General features: G+C 40.6%; 1 protein-coding gene across 6 annotated transcripts in view; it reads left to right on the forward strand.

The window, feature by feature from the left end:
• LOC132382451 (zinc finger protein basonuclin-2-like) overlaps nt 1-19112 on the forward strand; it is a 318584-nt gene that overhangs the window by 186168 nt on the left and 113304 nt on the right. Inside the window, exon 1 of one of the 6 annotated variants that reach the window (XM_059952662.1) lies at nt 9562-9710. The exons of 4 other annotated variants lie outside the window; for them this stretch is intronic. Coding sequence is in view for 1 of the 2 variants with exons in the window: in XM_059952658.1 (XP_059808641.1) it covers nt 9967-9975 (9 nt within the window). In the remaining variant the exon portion in view is untranslated. Of the gene's footprint in view, nt 1-9561; nt 9711-9762; nt 9976-19112 lie in introns of those variants that run through there. One more of the 6 variants, XM_059952658.1, reaches the window with a different exon arrangement.

The raw sequence follows: 19112 nt of genomic DNA on the forward strand, positions 1-19112 counted from the left end.
TCAAATGTCTGTTAAGCATTGCTTTTGTAACTTGTTCTGCCTCCTGCCCGGTAGCACTGAGCATCAACTACCATTCTCTTTATTAAAAAAAAACTAGTCTTGCAAATTTTATTTCAGTTTTGCTCCTCTCACCTAACGCTATGCCCTCTAGTAGTTGTCAATTCCAACCTGGAAACAAGATCTTATCTACTATTTCCATGATTCTTATAATTTAATATATTTCTTCCAGGCACCCCTTGGCCTCATACTCCAGAAAAGAGAAACTATCTTTTTCTAAACTCTCCTTATAGCTAATACTTTACAAACTAGGTGAATCTCTTCTGTCTCCTATCTAAAGCCTTCACATCCTTCTTGCAGTGTGGCAACTGCACAAATGTGACCTAACCAAAATTTTATACAGTTGTAACAAAACTGGCCAGTTTTTATACTCAATGTTTGGAACAATGAAGGCAAGCATGCACTACATCTTATTTACTACCCCTTTCATCTGTATTGCCACTTTCGGAAAGCTACAGACTTCCACAATCTCTTCATATCAATACCCATATAAACCATATAACCATATAACAATCACAGCATGGAAACAGGCCATCTCGGCCCTCCTAGTCCATGCCGAACTCTTAATCTCACCTAGTCCCACCTACCCGCACTCAGCCCATAACCCTCCACTCCTTTCCTGTCCATATACCTATCCAATTTTACCTTAAATGACACAACTGAACTGGCCTCTACTACTTCTACAGGAAGCTCATTCCACACAGCTATCACTCTCTGAGTAAAGAAATACCCGCTCGTGTTTCCCTTAAACTTCTGCCCCCTAACTCTCACATCATGTCCTCTCGTTTGAATCTCCCCTACTCTCAATGGAAACAGCCTATTCACGTCAACTCTATCTATCCCTCTCAAAATTTTAAATACCTCGATCAAATCCCCTCTCAACCTTCTACGCTCCAATGAATAGAGACCTAACTTGTTCAACCTTTCTCTGTAACTTAAGTGCTGAAACCCAGGTAACATCCTAGTAAATCGTCTCTGCACTCTCTCTAATTTTCTAGGACCCCTAGAGGTCCTGCCATTTACTCCATACTTTCCTCTTGGATTTGATTTCCCAAAATGCATCATGTCATACGATTGGATTAAACTCCATCTGCCATTTCTCTACATTTCTAACTGCTCTATGCCTTGCTCTATTCTATGACAACCTTCCTCAGTATCCACAACTCTACCAATTTTAGTGCCACCTGCAAATTTACTAATCAGACCACTAATGTTTTCATCCAAATAATTTATGCATATCGCAAACAATGAAGGTCCCAGTGATGTTCCTTGTAGATCACAGCTGGAATGAGACCTTGAGTCAGGAAAACACCCCTCCACCACTACATTCTGCCTTCTATGACCAAGTCAATTTTGTAACCAATTTTTAAATTCACCATGGATTCCATGAAGCTTAATCTTCTGGACCTTATCTACTAAAGTCCAACTAAAGCTTTACTGAAGTCCATCTAGACAACATCCACAGTCCTACCTTCATCAATCATTTTCATCACCTCCTCAAAAAAACGCAATTAAATTTGTGAGAGACAACCAGTCCCACACAAAGCCATACAGGCTATTCCTAAAAAATCCATGCTTTTCCAAATGTGAATAAATCTTGCCCTTAAAAGTTTTTTTTTCAATAATTTCCTGATGCTGATGCAGGGTTGAACAGTTTTCTGAATTATTCCTCATTGACCTTCTTAAGGAAAGAAACGATATCAGAAAGGCTGCAGATGCTGCAAACCCATAGCAACACATGCAAAATGCTGAAGGAACTCAGAAGGTCAGGCAGCATCCATGGAAATGAATAGTTAGTTGATGTTTTGGGCCAAGACCGTTCTTCAGGACTGAGACAGGAGGGGGAAGATGCCAGAATAAAAAGATGGGGGAGAGGAAGAGGAGGCTAGCTGGAAGGTGATAGGTGAAGCCAGGTGGGTGGGAAAGATCTAGAAAAGAAGGAATCTGTTAGAAGAAGAGAATGGACCATAACAGAAAGGGAAGGAGGAAGGGACTTAGGGGAAATAATAGACAAATAAGAAGTAAAAGGTCAGACCAGGGGAGGTATTTGTTTACCAGAAGAAGAAATCAATATTCATGCCATCAGATTGGAGGGTACCCAAGCAGAATATAAGATGTTGTTTCTCAACTCTCAGCGTGGCCTCATCTTGGCACAATAGGAGGCCATGAACTGACATGTTGGAATGGGAATGACACTGATATTCTCCCATCCTCTGGTACATCTGTGATAGAAAGATAAAAAGATCTTGGTCAAGGTCCCAGCAATCTCCTCCATTGCCACCATCATTATCCTAAAATAGATTACATTGGGCCCTGGGGACTTATCCACCTTAATTCTTTTCAAGATGCTTCTCCTTCTTCTCAATATCAGGGAGCCATAAAACATCAGTGTGCTCCTCCCCATCTCACTATCATTTATGTCCTTTTCCTTGGAGAATACTGATACAAAGTACTCATTTAAGACTATGACCATTTATTTTCCTTACTTTATCCTTGGGTGGACTTAACCTTTCCCTAACTACTTGCTTGCTTTTAATATAAAATGCCTTGGGTATCTCCTTAATCCTGTTTGTCTATGAAGTTTCATGGCCACTCGTTGCCCTCCTAATCCCTTATTTAAGTTATTTTTGGCTTCTTTTCTATTTAGGAAAAGCCAACTGGAAATAATGAACGCCATGAGGTGCTACGGCACCCGTCACTTGCGTGGTGGACTCCTGTAGTCAGGTGACCTCAGAATTAATGCAGAACTTGTGGTGAAGCAGGGAAAGTAACAATTGAATTCCTGTTCATAGAAATTGTGGGTAATTCTACGCTAGGCCTGAACTTTTCAAACAGTTCGGGAACTGGAAAGTTAACTGAAATATTTGCTTATGCAAGCAGATTTTTTTTCTTCTAGTATGTGACAGTGTCATCATGACACCTCATCACATAAGAATCACAAAGGCTCTGGTATGTCAAGTTCTGAATGCAACAGGTGCCCACAAGAATAAGAATCAGAATCAAGTTTATTATCACTGACAGATGTTGCGAAATGTGTTGTTTTGCGGCTGCAGTGCAAGGCATAAAAAATACTATTAAGTTACAAATAAATAGTGCTACAGAGGAATGGTGTGGTAGAGTTTGAGAGTTCATGGACCTTTCAGAAATTTGACGACAGAGGAGAAAAAGTTGTTCCTAAAATGTTAAGTTTGAATCTTTAAGCTCTGTGCACCTTCACCTTGATGGTGGTAATGAGAAGAGGGCATGTCCCGGACAGTCCTCAATAATGGATGCCGCCCTCTTAAGGCACCACCTTTTGAAGACGTCCTTGACTTGGGGTGGTTTGCGACCATGATGGAGCTGGGTGTCGAGGTACGAATATCAGGAGAAACACTCAGTAATAAGTTTAGACTACTGTTGCACTCCAACTTCTCTCCAACAAGACATTTTTAATATGCTACTAACAGGATGGACGCGGTGCAGTGGGAAGTGCCAACTCTATCAATCAAATTGTCATGGGCGTGATTTTTGGATTACGCTTAAAAAGGGATGAAGCAAAGTGAAGAACCATGGGAAGAAAGTCCTGCATGGTCACCATGGTGATATCTCTTTAAAATCATCAAGAGTTAAAGGATAAGTAATAATTGGAATTAAAGAACAAGGTTTGGAATATTTGGAATTAAAGAACCTGTTTTGGGGGAGGGGGAGGAGGATAGAGATACAGAGAGAAAGAGATATGTAAGAGCATATTAAAGTACAACTATTTGTAATATGTTATATCTTGCCTTAGGTAATTTCATATGATGTCTGCTGTGACTGACTAAAATGGAGCCACGCGGAAGATGTAACTGGAAAGATATTAGTCTTAATTTACACAGTGAGCCTCTCACTGAAGAGGGAATCCAGGGGAAACGATGAAAATCTCATTCTCCTAGCACAATATTTTATACTTCATTACAAAGATAACAATGGATGGTTAACCAGTTTTGATTGCTATAATTATCTATTTAACCCACATTTTGAATATAGTCAGGGAATCTACAGAAGTTACAATGGTAGCACATCCCAACTAGTTCAACTTCTAGTTCAAATTCAGTTTTATTGTCATAACCAAGAGAAAATCTGCAGATGCTGGAAATTCAAGCAACACACACAAAATGCTGGTGGAACACAGCAGGCCAGGCAGCATCTATAAGGAGAAGGACTGTCAATGTTTCGGGCCGAGACCCTTCGTCAAAGGGTTTTGGCCTGAAACATCAACTGTACTCTTTTCCCTGATGCTGCCTGGCCTGCTGAGTTCCTCCAGCAGTTTGTGTGTGTTGCTTAATTTTATTGTCATTCAACAAAGACATGCATTTCATCTGGGTAGCCTCCAACCTGATGTCATGAATATTGATTTCTCGAATTTCCAGTCACTAACCCCCAGCCCCCTTCACCATTCCCATTCCCCCTTCTCCAGCCCTTTATCTCTTTCACCTATTAGCTTCCCAGCCCTTTACTTCCCCCCCCCCCCCCTCTCCTGGTTTCACCTATCACCTACCACCTTGTATTTCTTTCTCCCCTCCCCCCACTTCCTTGCTCTTAACTTCTCATCTTATTTTTTCCAGTCCTGATGAGGGTCTTGGGCTGAAACGTCGACTGTTTACTCTTCCCCGTAGACGTTGCCTGATCTGCTGAGTTCCTCCATCATTTTGTGTGCGTTGCTTAGACCCAGCATCTGCAGATTTTCTCTTCTTCGCCCTGAACCATGTTTTAAGTGGCAGGGATGCATCATTAACAATGTGCTAATAGTATGAATTTACACCTATTGTCTTCCCCCTTGTCGTTTCAATGGGATGGAATCAGAAAGTCCAATATAGGGCCAATGTAGTGACAATACTTTGTCATAAGCTACAATGTATCTATTAAGAGTTACATTATATACAGATTTTATTACCTGAAGACCAGTTCTCATTTTAGTTAATACATAATTATGCTATCCATGATAAAGTAACCCTAGAGAGATTCCCAATAACATTATACAGGTATTTTCATATTATTTATAGTGTTTGTATTTAGTCAAATTTTGTAAATCTTTGAAGTGTTCTAAGTGGACAGTGCTACTGTCAACCTTAATTAATTTTCCCATTTAAAATAGGCTCAGAATAGATTTAGAAAATAGCTGTAAGAAAAATTCCTGGAGTTGTGTGTTCCATGTGAATTTTAATCTCTGACATCTCCACCCACCCCTCTACCCCCTCCCCAACACACACAGACAAATGTACCCTCCTGCACAACAGTCACACACCCCTGACCCCAACTCTTCAGACTTTCTGTGGTAGGAGGACTAACTGAGGAATGAACTCTGTTACCTGTCCTCCTGTTTTGTTTCATTTTAAGTGCTTATACAGAAATTACATAAAAAATTTCTAGGTCGGGGTAGTGAGGGACATCCTTGCTAAAATTAATTGAACTCTATAGGCTGAGTGATTTATTTTCTGCTTGGCACTAAGAAAAGGACTGTGCATGTCCTGTTCCTTGTCAGGAAGGAGAGGTGGCAGATTTGGACCCATGACACCAAGGGCTAACCAATTTCATCTGCTCTGCTTCCTTTCCTTTCCCCTTCATTTGATTCTGATCCTCTTTTTGAAAGTGGATCCATTTTTGTATTTGCACATAAGGGAAGCATGAACTTTGCATCTGAGTGGAAGTTGGCCCCAGGATTTCTGACATTTTTGACAAGAAATAACAAACACCACACCAACTTTCTGAATCAAATGTTATTTTTTCTGTACCATCGTGTAAGCCCTTTTGTTTTGTTTATGGAGGTTAATACGGCACAGTTTATTATTGTAGCATACTTTGTGCTTTCCTAAAATATTGCGCATCAGGTGAGTTTATTGTCATGTTGCCATTATACTTTATTTAAACTGGTCCAGAATCTTCTAGGACAAAAACAGAACATGATCAGAATCAGTAAATTAAGCACTGTGGAGTTTTTTTCCTTCTTTTCAAGGCTTATACTGATTCCCCTTGACTGTACAACTTGCCCCTTGAGGTGCTCTCAAAATGAAGGGCATTGATTTTTTTTGTTTGCAGACAACTTTGTGACCAAATGAACAATAACGAGCTGCTGTATCCCAGACGCTTTGAATCCGCATGTTCAGCTCATGTCTTGTGTCTTTCCTTTTAAAAAATGAAGACAAAACAATTGTCAATACTGTTTGTGGCCTGGATACTGTGACCTCCAAAACCCAAGGTACTCTGCTCGTTATAGATACCATGTGATATCTCAGTCTGTGTTTCAGCTGATTCCCATCCCATTGATAATAGTGCTGCTGATTTCTTCCTCCTGTTGCTATCCGTTGGCGCAACTAGAAATTGATCTGTTGCCCGGCATGTAGTTAATTATATTGACTTTATCACAGCTGGGTTTTCCTTGAGCCTGTAGGTATAATATGGAGAGGCATACAGCTGAAGCTTGCTGTGTTTTAACTCTCTTGTTACCAAACAAGAATAGATCAAAACTGGCTCAGTATAATTTTGTGAAACTTATTTATTTAGAAGTGACATTTATTTAGAACTTCTTTATTTAGAAGTGACTTTTGGAATGTGAAGTGCAGGTCAAATTGGAAGTAAATTATGGTGAGTATGTACATCAGGAGTGAATTCTCCTATTGTGGTTTGACTAATGGAGCGAGTCAACTTATAAAAGATAAATTATTTCAGTAAGATACTATAATAATAGATTTTGCTGATAATGTTATCCTGAGCAACTTTTTTGTTAACTGGACCTGGGTGCTTTTGTTCCTGTATATTAGCCAAGATGTGAGCAGTAGTTTGCTTATGGTCTTAATGCATTAAAACAAAACTTGGCAATTCTGAATCCGAAGGAAGTTCACATAAAGAATGAGTTTCCTAATAAATGTAAGACATTAGGAAGCACTTAGCTTACAACAACCAGCCTGAGCTTGGGATTCAGCCAGTCACCGGGTGTAGTTACACTCCCTGGCTGGAAATTTGGTCCTATTCGGACTTCCTGTCCCAGGGTTTCAGGTTAAATAAGTCCACAAAGTAATGCGGTAAGTTGCCCCCTGAAACCTAGAAGTGTGGTCCTTCAGCTTCTGAATGTGTGTCCATTTCGACTGAGTCTCATTCTGTCCTTGCCTGGTACAGAACATTGATCAGCTTAGAGAAGCCAGGAACAACAAGCCTGGGCAATTCAGCCCTAAGCCTAGGGACAATCAAGCTCCCTGAGCATTTGAGAGTTACCTCTTAAGCTGGCAGTGACCTCTCACTTCTTGTACAATAAGTTTTAAGTGCAATCTTCACTCTGGTATTGCTAGTATATTATAAGTTAACTGAAAGGTCCTATGGCGTTATTTTGAAGATTAACCAAGGATATCTCTTCAGTATTTAATGTATAGTTTATCACTTATGGTTCCTTAAGGTTGTCATTGCTGTGGGAGAGTGGTAGGAAGAAGCTCCCACTACTTATTAAATGCTCCGAATTTTATATTTATATACATGGTTCCTTAAGGTCAACATAGCAGGGAGTGGTAGTGGCTCCCAATGGCATGCATCTCTGACAACCAAGTCCATCTCCTGGCCTTTACGTGTGGTTTAGCTACTAAGCCCAGTGGAACCATTTCTACTGACAGGAGAAGGGGCAAAGATGGGTTACTGGTGCCTTAAAACCAGTCGCTTCGGGCACATGGGGCTCGTTAGCCGTGGTCGGCAGCTCACCTAGAAGGAGGAAATCTCGGATCTCAGACCCCCGCTGCCTCATGGCTATACCTCATGGGAAGGGCTTCGGGGGTAAACCCTGAGAAAAATTCCAGAGCTGGAGTCCTACCCCTGCTGTGTCTTTGGATTCATCAGCTGCATAGGCAAAAGCTTTCCCTCCAAATCTTTCTGCCCTGGCTCGAATAGACAGCTGGGACACAACATTCATGGTCAACCTCACTCAACGGAGAGCCTACATTTAATTTACCCTGCAACCAGAAATCAGCTTGTCTTTTCACGGTCATATTGCTGTGTGTGTTGACGTTTCAGTACAGGTATTTCCTAATTTAATTTGTTGCTATATGCAGCAGGGGTAGGCTATTCAGCTCCTTACCTACTCAGCTATTTAGTAAAATAATCTCTGATCCTGTACCACTTTCCCATATCACTTGATTCTCTTACAATTCAACAGTCTTTATTTTGAATTCAACAACTAAGATTTTTGGTTTGGGGACTTCCAGATATTTACCAATTATTGGCTAAAAATGTTCCTTTTCATCTTTTTTTCTGAAAGTCCAATCTCTTATTTTGAGGCCTTGACTCATAGCTCTGGACACTCCAAAATATCCCCATCAAGTCATGCTTTAATGACATCAACTGTCATGCTTCCAAAATGCAAATTCTAGAGTGTATTATCCCAGTCTGGTTAATCTCTCCTTCAGTGGTATTTCTGGAACAAGGATGGTGAACTCAGTCACACACCAAGCATATCCTGCCTTGGGTAAGGGAACTACTCTTGCCCACAATATTCCAGCTAATCTGAAGTTTGCTCCAGAATTGTAAGGCTGCTCCTTTCTTGTCCTGCTGCCGAGTGGTCGGCTGTACTTTTTTCAACAGATGCTGCCTGGCTTGCTGGGTTCCTCCAGCGTTCTGTGCGTGTTGCTCGGATTTCCAGATTGCTTGAGAGTGTCCCTTTCGTGGCGATCTGGTTGAATTTGAAGGAGTTTTGGGTGAAGGTGTCTCCCACGCTGTGAGCGAGCCGAGGCGCTCACACGGACTGCCCTTAAAACGCGAGACATTAACTCACCAGACAATGAAAAAGTGTTGCAATTCTGAAACTTCAAATGAAGAGTCCTTCCTTTCCATTGCCCTTTCACCTAACTACCAGATTAGATCTAGGAATGGTTACGGTCTGCAAACAAAGCATCTGCGAAAGTCCCTGTTTAGTGCGCGCTCTCTTGGAGTGTTTTTCCCAAAGCCGAAAGTAACTGACCGTTTTGCTATTTGATACAGTAGTCTGAACGGACAAGTATTTGCACAGAGCTGTCAGATTTTTTCCCCCCGGACATGCTCAGCTAGGTCAGCTAAACTGAAATAGTTGTCGAGGTGGGCGCTATGCAGACTTTCGGCTGGTGACCATCGACGCTAATGCTTATTAAAACGTTCACCTGAGTCACAGATGGGCTGTAAATTGTGCCCAGTCAACACAGAAAGGATTCGCCAATCCTTGGAGTACATCAAATGTACTTTACATAATTCAGTCAGCGGCTGATGATAATCTCTCATTTATTGAGAGAGGCGTTTGTGTTTTTTAAGTATTAAACTTCTCTTCCTTAAAACATGCTAATTGGTGAAAAAATGGATTATTGCGAAAAAAAAGTTCTTTCAACGTTGGCGGCAGATTGCAAACTAAAAGGGTGTGTGTGTGTGCGCTTCAGCGAACGGGACAATTTCTCTGAAAAAGAAAGCAGAAAATAGCTACATTGATATGTCATCCTGCAGACAGAGCTGAGGTACAATCTGTTCTGACTGCATTTCGTGGGGGTGTCGGGGCAGCCAAGAGCCTCTGCGATTCTTTTTGATGAAATCTCTGTGAAAGATGAGTGTCGTGCCCCGCTTCCAGCAGCTGCAAAGGGACTGCCCTATGACTCGAGGAACATGCTCAGAGCACACCAGGCTGGGGCAGAGAGGTGAGAGTTTGCTCTGGAGGTGAGCAGGAGATCCTGCCTCCCAACTCCGGAGCGCACCGAGTGGGAGGATCTCATTCCATCCCGTGAGGTATCGGAGGGGGGGGGGGGAGAGAAATAGAAACAAAACTGAGGTTGAGACACCAGAAGGACACGTCGCTGGCTACTTGTACAGACCGGCTGAACTAATGCAAATCTCTTTAAATCAGCGCGGTATGGGAAACTGCTTGGTAGGTGAGAGGATTGATCGTCGCTGACAATGTCGGAGGTAAGTAATCTGCTGGAACTCTTGTTCGTGAGAAGTGGGTTATAACAGCGCCGGGAGTACTGGAAGTTGCGGGCGAAGTCCTTGCTGGCTTTCGAAAAGAACATTACGTTAAATTGATTCTTGCTTAAGATAACTTAAACAGGACGGCTGACCATTAAACATTAGCTGTCTGGGTCTGAGAGCCCGCTGTGTGTGCGCGCGTGTGAAGTGAATTGCCTGCTTAATTAAAATGCAGAGATAAAAATAATTACTAATAAGTCTGCAGTTGGAATCGGTGGAGACTTGGGGTTGGTATTCTGTACCAGTACAGGGTTTTCTTTGGGGCTGTGTGTCTCTGCTCAACGCAGCAAGTTAACTGTTTGTCCTGCTTTCATTTGTGCGGAAGGCCTGTGGGGCAAGATGTTGTTTCTTTGTGTATGTGTATTTTTTTTTCGCGGCTTGCCGGAGCAGCCAGCTTCATTAGTTTCATGATAGCGCATCAGAATGCGCTTGCTGCTGTTAACCGTGAGCCTGTCCTGCAGTACGGAGCGCTGTTTCTGGCTTTGAATGAGCTTGTAAGGATTTGTCAGCCAGATGTGACAAGATCATCAAGAGTCTGGGAAGACGGATCTGATATTAATCAGCACATAGCTCCCAGCTAACTTTCTGATGTGCTGTGTAGTAACATGTTTTTCCCATTTACTACTCTTCATTGTGACCACAGCGCTGCCACAGTGTGATTGCCTCTTGCTAGGCAGTCGCTTTTAAACCTTTATAGTGGCAGCAACACGCTACTGTACAAGACGCAGGTGACAACTTGCTGATTTGCACGTTGCCACTTCTGTAGGATGCACAGTGGGTTTGATAGTGTGGGGTTATTTAAGACTTCCATCACGTGTCTTGAACATTTATTTGCTCCTTTTGATAGTTATCGCCATTTTCCCTCCATCTCATGATCTGGGTAAAGGGTTCCTTTCAGAATCATAACCATTAACTCCAGTAAAATACAGCAGATTAACCAGTCCGACTCCACGCTTAACTGTCGTTACGCGCTTAAGGTGTTGGATTCGGAGAGATTAACTTTTGGCTGGCAGCTCCAAGTTTTAATTGCGTTGAGGGAGGAAAAAAACCTCTTAAAAGTCGCCTTGCCTTTTTAGTTATGGAAAAAATGCAGGTCGAGCTAAAAGTGTTAAACCTTTTTTACGCGCAACTTTGAACCGCCATCTGTTCCGTCAAAACAGTTGCATCTGTTCTACCTGCAGGTCTTATTTAATTTAATATGCATAGTTTTACGGTCCTACTTAAGTAAATGGATCTCAGCTAGGCCAAAACGTGCTATTACAGATGTGAATTTGTTTTCGAAAGTTTAGGTGCAAGAAGCCCTGTGGCTGAATCTTATTAAATGATATTGTCTACTTTATACTCAGGCATTTTTGCAGAAATTGATGGCGAGAGTTGCTCTCAGTTAATCCCTTTAATACATTGTGGAGTGTATTTCTGTAGGCTTCTATACTGGTATCTCTTTACTGCATACTTGCCAATTAGCATGTTAGAAAATGATGAAACTGGAGCAATCTGTTAGAATACTCCCATACACAGACTGCAGTAACATGGATTAAATAGCAAGAAATTCCACATTTACGAACTGGTATCATTTCAAAACTCAGTAAAACAATTAGGATGCTATTCTTTCCAAATAGAATATTTTCTCAAGTGTTGAAAATCTTTAATGCCAAAAAATGACTTTTTGTGGAAATCATGATTTCAAAATGCCCTTTATCACATTCATTTTAATGAACTACAAATAAAATTCTTCCTCGCATCTATCTGATTTCCTCAAACCCTTTATCTATGCTTTATCTAATATATTAACTGTTAAATAGCTGAAAAGCAAAGGCTAACAGGGTAACTGACGATTGAGGCTGGCTATAGACTGTAGTTTGAACCATGATCAAAGTTACTTTAAAAAGGATCACAGGCTTTAAGAAAGGATAGAATATTTTGTGTGGTTTTAAACATGAGCTGTGAATAAAAAGCCAATTACCTACAAAAGTGACATTTGCACAGACACAGTCTTGCACTGAAATTGAAATTTGGTAACGAAGCAAAATTCTGAACAAGAAAGTGAATACATACAAAACTAAATAGAGAGCGCTCCCAGCATGCTACACATAATTTAGCATCAGTTGAATTTCCCTGTAGGTCTCACTTTCAGGCACAAACTCTTTGCAATTTGAGGATTATTTGGATAAGTGGGAAAAAAAAACACTTGGTAATTTATATGTCGTCTCAGCAAAGGGACATAGTATCACAAGAAGAGGAAAAACATGATTTTAAAATACTTTAAAATTATAAGATTATGAGCCTACATCCATTGTCTACAATTCCATATTTTATAATAAATGCATTAAAAAAGAATACATAAATTGATTTAAAATTTTACAATATAGGATGTAATTCATAAATCATTTGTATTCCTTGTCTATTGGGATAACGCTTGTTATGGGAATTGGTAATTTATTTTGAAAGTTTCATCCTAACCTTGAAGATTATTTCTTAAAGTCATCATCAGATGTGCATTTACAGGTTTCTTTGCCTGTTTGATTCTTGTTGTTACTCTCAAGACCATATGATTCTCTTTGTAGTCACCCTGATTGTTCTTGTCAGTGATGTGGATTTCCTTGGTTGTGTACCCCAGGCCACTACTTACCGTGGCAAATCACATAATACATAGTTAAGTTTGATGTGTATATATCTGAGGAAAAGTTACGTTTCTTTGTTTTGTAGCGTTGTTTTAACTTTTATCAACTGAGGTACCTTGCTCCAGTTATATCCTAAGGCACTAACAGTGAAACGTATCGACATAAAACTTTCTTAAAACCAAAGTCAATAAATGAATGAATTTTTGACTAGATGAACTTAGCCTAAGTAGGAATGAGAAGAAATAACGTCTGCACTCTCAAGAATGTATAGTGGCTTGCGAAAATGCATGTAATAATTCTTGTGTTAGCTTATGAACATATACCTCAGAATATTTCCAGATATTTTAACTCTCCGGCTACCCAACCTGGTTCCATTAGGCATCCTTTAAGGTGACTTTGTACTTAAGGTAATATGGGCAACGTAATAGAGCACATTTTGACTGCGGTGTTAGAAGCGTGAAGACCCATCATGCCCACATGTTGTGTAAATCTCCTCTAACCTGCCTCATAGATGTGGTTACACTACAGTGATTTTTTTTTTAACAACATCTTGGTGATGTTTCTTCCATTCCTTTAACCAGTCACACTGTAGCCTCTGCTTCAGAATCTCGGCTTAGATTCTGTAACCTGCTGCAATGACTTAAGGCTGCACAAGCACATGCCATGTAGTATCTGGTAATTTTCTATTCAAAGGCATTTGTGCCTCTGAATTGGTTTGAGGTTTAAGCTAGATCAGAGGTGTAAACTGCACCTACCAACGCTCTAATGAATTCTTGCAAACTTTTTTATGCATAACAGGAGCTATTATAGTGTGACATAAAATATGTTGAAACCAGATACAATAGATGTTATGTCTGTTTTTCATCGGCATAGTCAGAAGGGAAACAGGCCCTTCGGCCCACCATGTTCAACCCCTTCTACACTCATCCCATTTGCTTGCCTTAGAACCATGTTTGCTTTGCTTAGTTATGTGCTTATGAAATGCTTTTGAAACATAGTATTTGTGTCTGATTCTATGACCTCTTCTAGGAAAAATTTTCCAGATATAAACCATGTGGGGCAAAAACTTATCCCTAATATACCCTTTAAACTCCTAACTCACAACTTAAAATTATACCCCTTGTTTTTAATAATTCAGTCATGGGGGAGCTAGAAATGACTAACTATTCCATAAGTGCTTGTTTTACATGTTTCTTAATACTGAGTAATGTCAGATTTGTGGTTTGAATGTTTTTTTTTGCTGTGAATTTCAATTTTCAGAGTTTGAATTTACTCTGAATATTTTGTTTTCTGCCATTGTACCGAACTTTATGTAAGTGTGTATTTCAAAGCTATTACAAGGAAAGCTAAAATAACAAAGCATCTGAAGAATTGTCTCAGCCTGAAATGTCAACTGTCCATTCTTTTCCATGGATGCTGCCTGGCCTGCTGAGTCCCTCCAGCATTTTGAATGTGTTGCTTTGGATTTCCAGCATCTGCAGATTTTTGTTGTGTTTATGATTGTATTTGTCATGAAATACAAATGAATAATCTCCCTAAATAGGGTTAATATACACAAGAAATTCTTTTAACAGAGCTTTAGAGCTTTAGATGAAAGTGTTAACTTTTGATGAAGTCCTTTACGTCCCAATTTACACCCTTTAAACTGGCTTGCTGTTACAACGTGAGTTGAGGTTGCAATCAAAATTATTCCAAATTTGTGAAACGCTGAAAATTGTAACGCATTGCTTGAGCTCAGAACCCAGCTTCTTTAATCTGAAAGTCTATTGCAGAAAATTAATTGGCCACTCTAACCTCCCATGTTTTTTAAAAAAATGAACATGCGACAGGTGAATGTCTGTACAATGCAGTGGTTTAGATGTCAAGTTGCTACAGTATTTTTAAGTAGTTGATAACAACTGGAAGAAACCTTGGCCTTGGTTTATAAAGTGTTTACAAAGCTGAATTGTATTTTTTTTAAATTACCACTAACTACTGGAATTATAATGTTCTATTTATTAGTCATTACATTTATGTATCTGAAAGAGTCTCTCATCCCTGCACTGATATTTCATAGTATACATATAGTTTGCTTTGTATTACAAACTATAATCCAAATTTAATTTTTTCAGTGCATATTTAAATTTAAAATTGGATATATGTTTACAGTCTAAGCAGTTCAGACCCATTATGTGCACTTAAGGTTTTCTCTTGAGAACTATCTTGTTCTGAAAGCACAAATACATCAATCAATATAATGGGAAATGATGCAATAATTGTTGTAAAATGTGTTTGCAATATTGGCTGGGATGTGGCAACACTTCAGTAACATTGGTCATAATGTTACACATCTCCTGTTTTAGCAGTGAGTGTGAATATATTGAAATTCCTTTGTATTGCCAGTATAGGTTCAGGAGTGGGAGGGATCGTTCATTGTGGCATTCCTCAGGCATGGTGAAAAGGCTACATCTAGTCTCACCTCAGTGCACACCCTGAATTTCCTGGCACTCTCTGTTTTTAAGTCAACTTATCTCTGCCCCTAGTGCCAAGGCACTTGAAGAACTCTGATCCAATAGCTGGTGTCAGGGCGGCTGTAGATCAGGGCCAGGCTGAAGATATTCCAGACAACTGCTCAATCTTTGATAAATACTCTTTCTTCAGGCTGTATGGTTCCTGGCTTCTGTTCATCAGCAGCAGCCAGTAAGCCCTGTTCCCTACTGATTTATTGATACTTGGATAGGGCTGCCAGCCCTCGAGGTTTGCACCAGAGTCATTGAGGATTAATTTTTTGGGCATTGCTGTTTTTTAAAAAAAACAAGGAAAACATAATTAGAAGTTTGAAATAAAATTGTTATTGAAGATTTTCCAATATTTTTATATGTAAAGTGCAATGGGCAGTACATACGATGATGGGTAAGGCAGTTGGAAGAGACACTTCACGTCTAACAAAAGCTCCAGGCAAAGTTGGCAACCAATCCGAGGCCTGGCCAAGAGGTAGGTCAGTAATGGAAACTTGCCCATGTGTTCAAAGTGGCCCAGAGTGGAGATGGAACATCATGACTCTCATTCCAAGCAAGAAGACAGCTCTGTTATATTAACTATTACATCCTTCCTTCTATCAAGTGCAGATGTTGTATTAGAATCCTGTTAGTTTGTATTTATCTGGCTGGTGTCTGATAATGTGTGAATACTTAATCTGCAAAGCAAAATCAAAACAAGTCACTAGGTCCCTTCCTTCTCCTCCTCCTCCTCCTTCTCCACTCTCCTCTCCGATTCCTTCCTCTCCAGGCCTTTACCTTTCCTACCCACCCAGCTTCACCTGTCCTCCTTCCCGTTTCCCAACCTTTTTATTCTGGCATCTTTCCCCTTCCTATCCAGGCCTGATAAAGGGTCCTGGCCTGAACCGTCGACTGTTTATTCAATTCCATAGATGTTGCCTGGCCTGCTGAGTTCCTCCAGCATTTTGTGTGTGTTGCTTTGGATTTCTAGCATCTGCAGAGCTTGTCATGTTTATGTCACATTTTTGTTTGCCTTATATAATGTGCACACACTCTCCCACATGGGCACACCCCATTTAACCCTATACCAATGCAAAGTAGCCTAGAAATTCTCTGTTGGCTCGAAAGTCATGTTAAAGGCACACAGCATGGAAGCTTGTTCCTTTTTGGCATACAGTGCCCTGTCATGAATATTCAAGGCATTCCGAGTGACAGATATGGCCTTGAATTGGGCATGTGCAGAGAGAGCTTTCTTCTCTGGCTAAGTGTAAGAAGACATAGAAGTAGGCCTTTGGGCCCTTCAAACCTGTGCGGTTCTTTAAGATCACGGCTGATCTACTCCCTTAACTCCATTTTTCTATGTGGTGCCTATGTCTTGTGATTCCCTTACTGTCTGGACATCTATTGATCAGTGCCTTGAATGAACACAATGTCCAAGTCTCCAATGCCTCCAGGGTAGAGAATTCCATGAGTGAAGAAATTTGTTCTTGTGTTTTTTTATATAATATAGAGGCCAGTTGATTTTTATTTTTATTTTATTGACATAAGGCGTGGAATAGGCTCTTCTGGCGCTTTGAGTCATGCCACCTAGCGATCCCCCAAATTAATCCTAGCCTAATCACAGGACAATTTACAATCATCAATTATCCTACCAGCTGGTATATCTTTGGACTGTGTAAGGAAACAGGAGCACCTGGAAGAATCACATGTGGTCACGGGGAGAAGGTACAAACTCCTTACGGGTAGTGGAGGGAATTGAACCTGGGTTGCCTTTACTGTAAAGCATTGTGCTAACCACTACACTATCATGTTGGCCCGGTGCAGTCTACACCAGCTGCCTCTATTTACTTAACAGTAACCCATTCTCTCTCTTCTGCTTCTTCCACCTACTTGTTAAACTTTTAGTTTTTAATTAACCTGCCAACCAGTAGGTTATTGGCATGCAGAAGGAAAAACAGAGTGCCTAGGGGAAACTGAGTTATAGGGAGATTGTGGAAACTCCGCACTGGTAGCCCCAAACATTTTCCCTCATCTCAGTCCTAAACAGCTTTGTTCTTATTTTAAAATTATTTGCCCAGTCATAGATTCCTCTCCATAAACACCCTCTCTGCATCCGTCAAACTCTTTAAGAAATTTACAGAGAAAAACACAGAAATCAGGTGGGCCACATACCACTGGATCTAAGCAATGACTGTAAGAAGACCAGGACTGGGCCAACACAAGTAGCTCATGGGGACAAGGTCAAGAGGTGTCACAATGGGAGGAAAGAAAGTTGATCATGTGAGCAGCTGAGCTGGAACCAGTGGTAAGGAGGACATAAATGGGGGCCATTGTGACATCAACAGCAAACAGGAGAAATGAATGCCACACAAAATACTTAGAGGATCTTTCTGCCAGCAGATCAGTGTACAGCTGGAACTCTCCAATTAATGCTAACGCAGGCCTCAGCTTTCTAGTTGGGGGTGTTCCTGTGCGATGGAGCCATGCTGTTTGCAGGCCTCCACTGCACAAACACTTGTCATCACCCCACACATCTGAGCATCTCCAATCATATGTGCGTCACACGCACGGAGGGTCTGGAATGAATTTTCAAAATTGTATGAATTGCATTTTTTTAGAATTTCAGTCCCAATGGGCCTCAAAAGCGCTAGAGTTTAATGCCTCGTTCATGAATTAATCAGTACTGAAAAACTGCCTCTCCAATGTAGCTGGAGCACCAAATCCAGTAGAAAATTAGTTTGCAAGTTATCCCCATTGAGTTCTCACCAGTGGCAGGGTTATTTCTCCGAGGTCCCATCAATGAGTTTAGGTGAGTGACCGGTCTTCACAGGGGCTCGAGGGTAGTTTGGAGCTGCCCGTCTAAGATACTCAATTGTTGCAACTGGGGTAAAGATCACCTCAGTGCTGTAACTGAAGATCACCATGCAATCATCTCAGTTCTAAAGGGACCCTTAGTCTTGGTACCATTTCCTCTTTTATCCACGTTTATGGCTAAACTACGTCTCCTGTGAACTGGAGTACAAGGAAATCACTGTCTTCCTCTGGCAACTAAGATTGATTACGATAAGATACTGCACAACGAAGGCATGGGATCCTCACCGGTAGACTGGGTGAAAGATGCAGTGGAAAGCTACAGAGATCGAGCAATTCCTGACAAAGAACCATCTCAGAAGTGAAAGTTCATGACATTCCATACCAGAGTCAGAGATTTACAGTATACTTAAGTATATTAGTTGTTTAAAAGGGTTAAATATTTCAGTTTGCCCATCTTTAGAAGTTTGTTACATAGACAGTATTGCTTATCGAACTCTATACATTCTCCAAGTATCTGCAGTGAATGGAAACTTGCGTAAACTCTGAGGAGAGTTACATACATTATGATGGATTGAATGTCTCTATTGTTAAAAATCATAAAAAGGCAAGACTTTTAGTCATTCTTTATGGAACTTTGTGTCTGGTCTGTATGGTGATTACTTTAAAATTGTTACAACATGGCCAAGAGCAGCCAGTCCAGATGGTATACAGACATTATCTGAACGAGGCTCCTGCATTCGAGGGTCTATTGTTATGGAATTTGGGCATCTTTTTGTTCTTTTTTAAAAAAGTCTGGCAACTTTATTTACATTTGAAATTATCCATGACTAAACAGTAAGTATGAAGTTGGAGGAGATTTTTTCCCCATTAGGTTGCCCTGGCTGCATGATGATCAGGTAGTTAAAGAGTGAGAACATCCGGGTAGTTTTTAGCTGGATACAGTGGCTGTCAACACTCTTTCCTTCTTTCTAGACAATGGCAGAGCATGCCAGACTCTTTATGGTCACCTTTATGATCATAGTACCCTTAACTATGGTAGCAAAGTATACCTTGTGTTTAAGGAAATACACCAGGAATTTTGTCTGAATGAGGACAATTTCTCCCTTTTTACAATATCGCCAATCATGAACTAACAACCTTAACACCTTTCACCACAATGAGTTAA

Source organism: Hypanus sabinus, chromosome 28, assembly GCF_030144855.1.
Source record: "Hypanus sabinus isolate sHypSab1 chromosome 28, sHypSab1.hap1, whole genome shotgun sequence".
NCBI classification, from domain to species: Eukaryota; Metazoa; Chordata; class Chondrichthyes; order Myliobatiformes; family Dasyatidae; genus Hypanus; species Hypanus sabinus.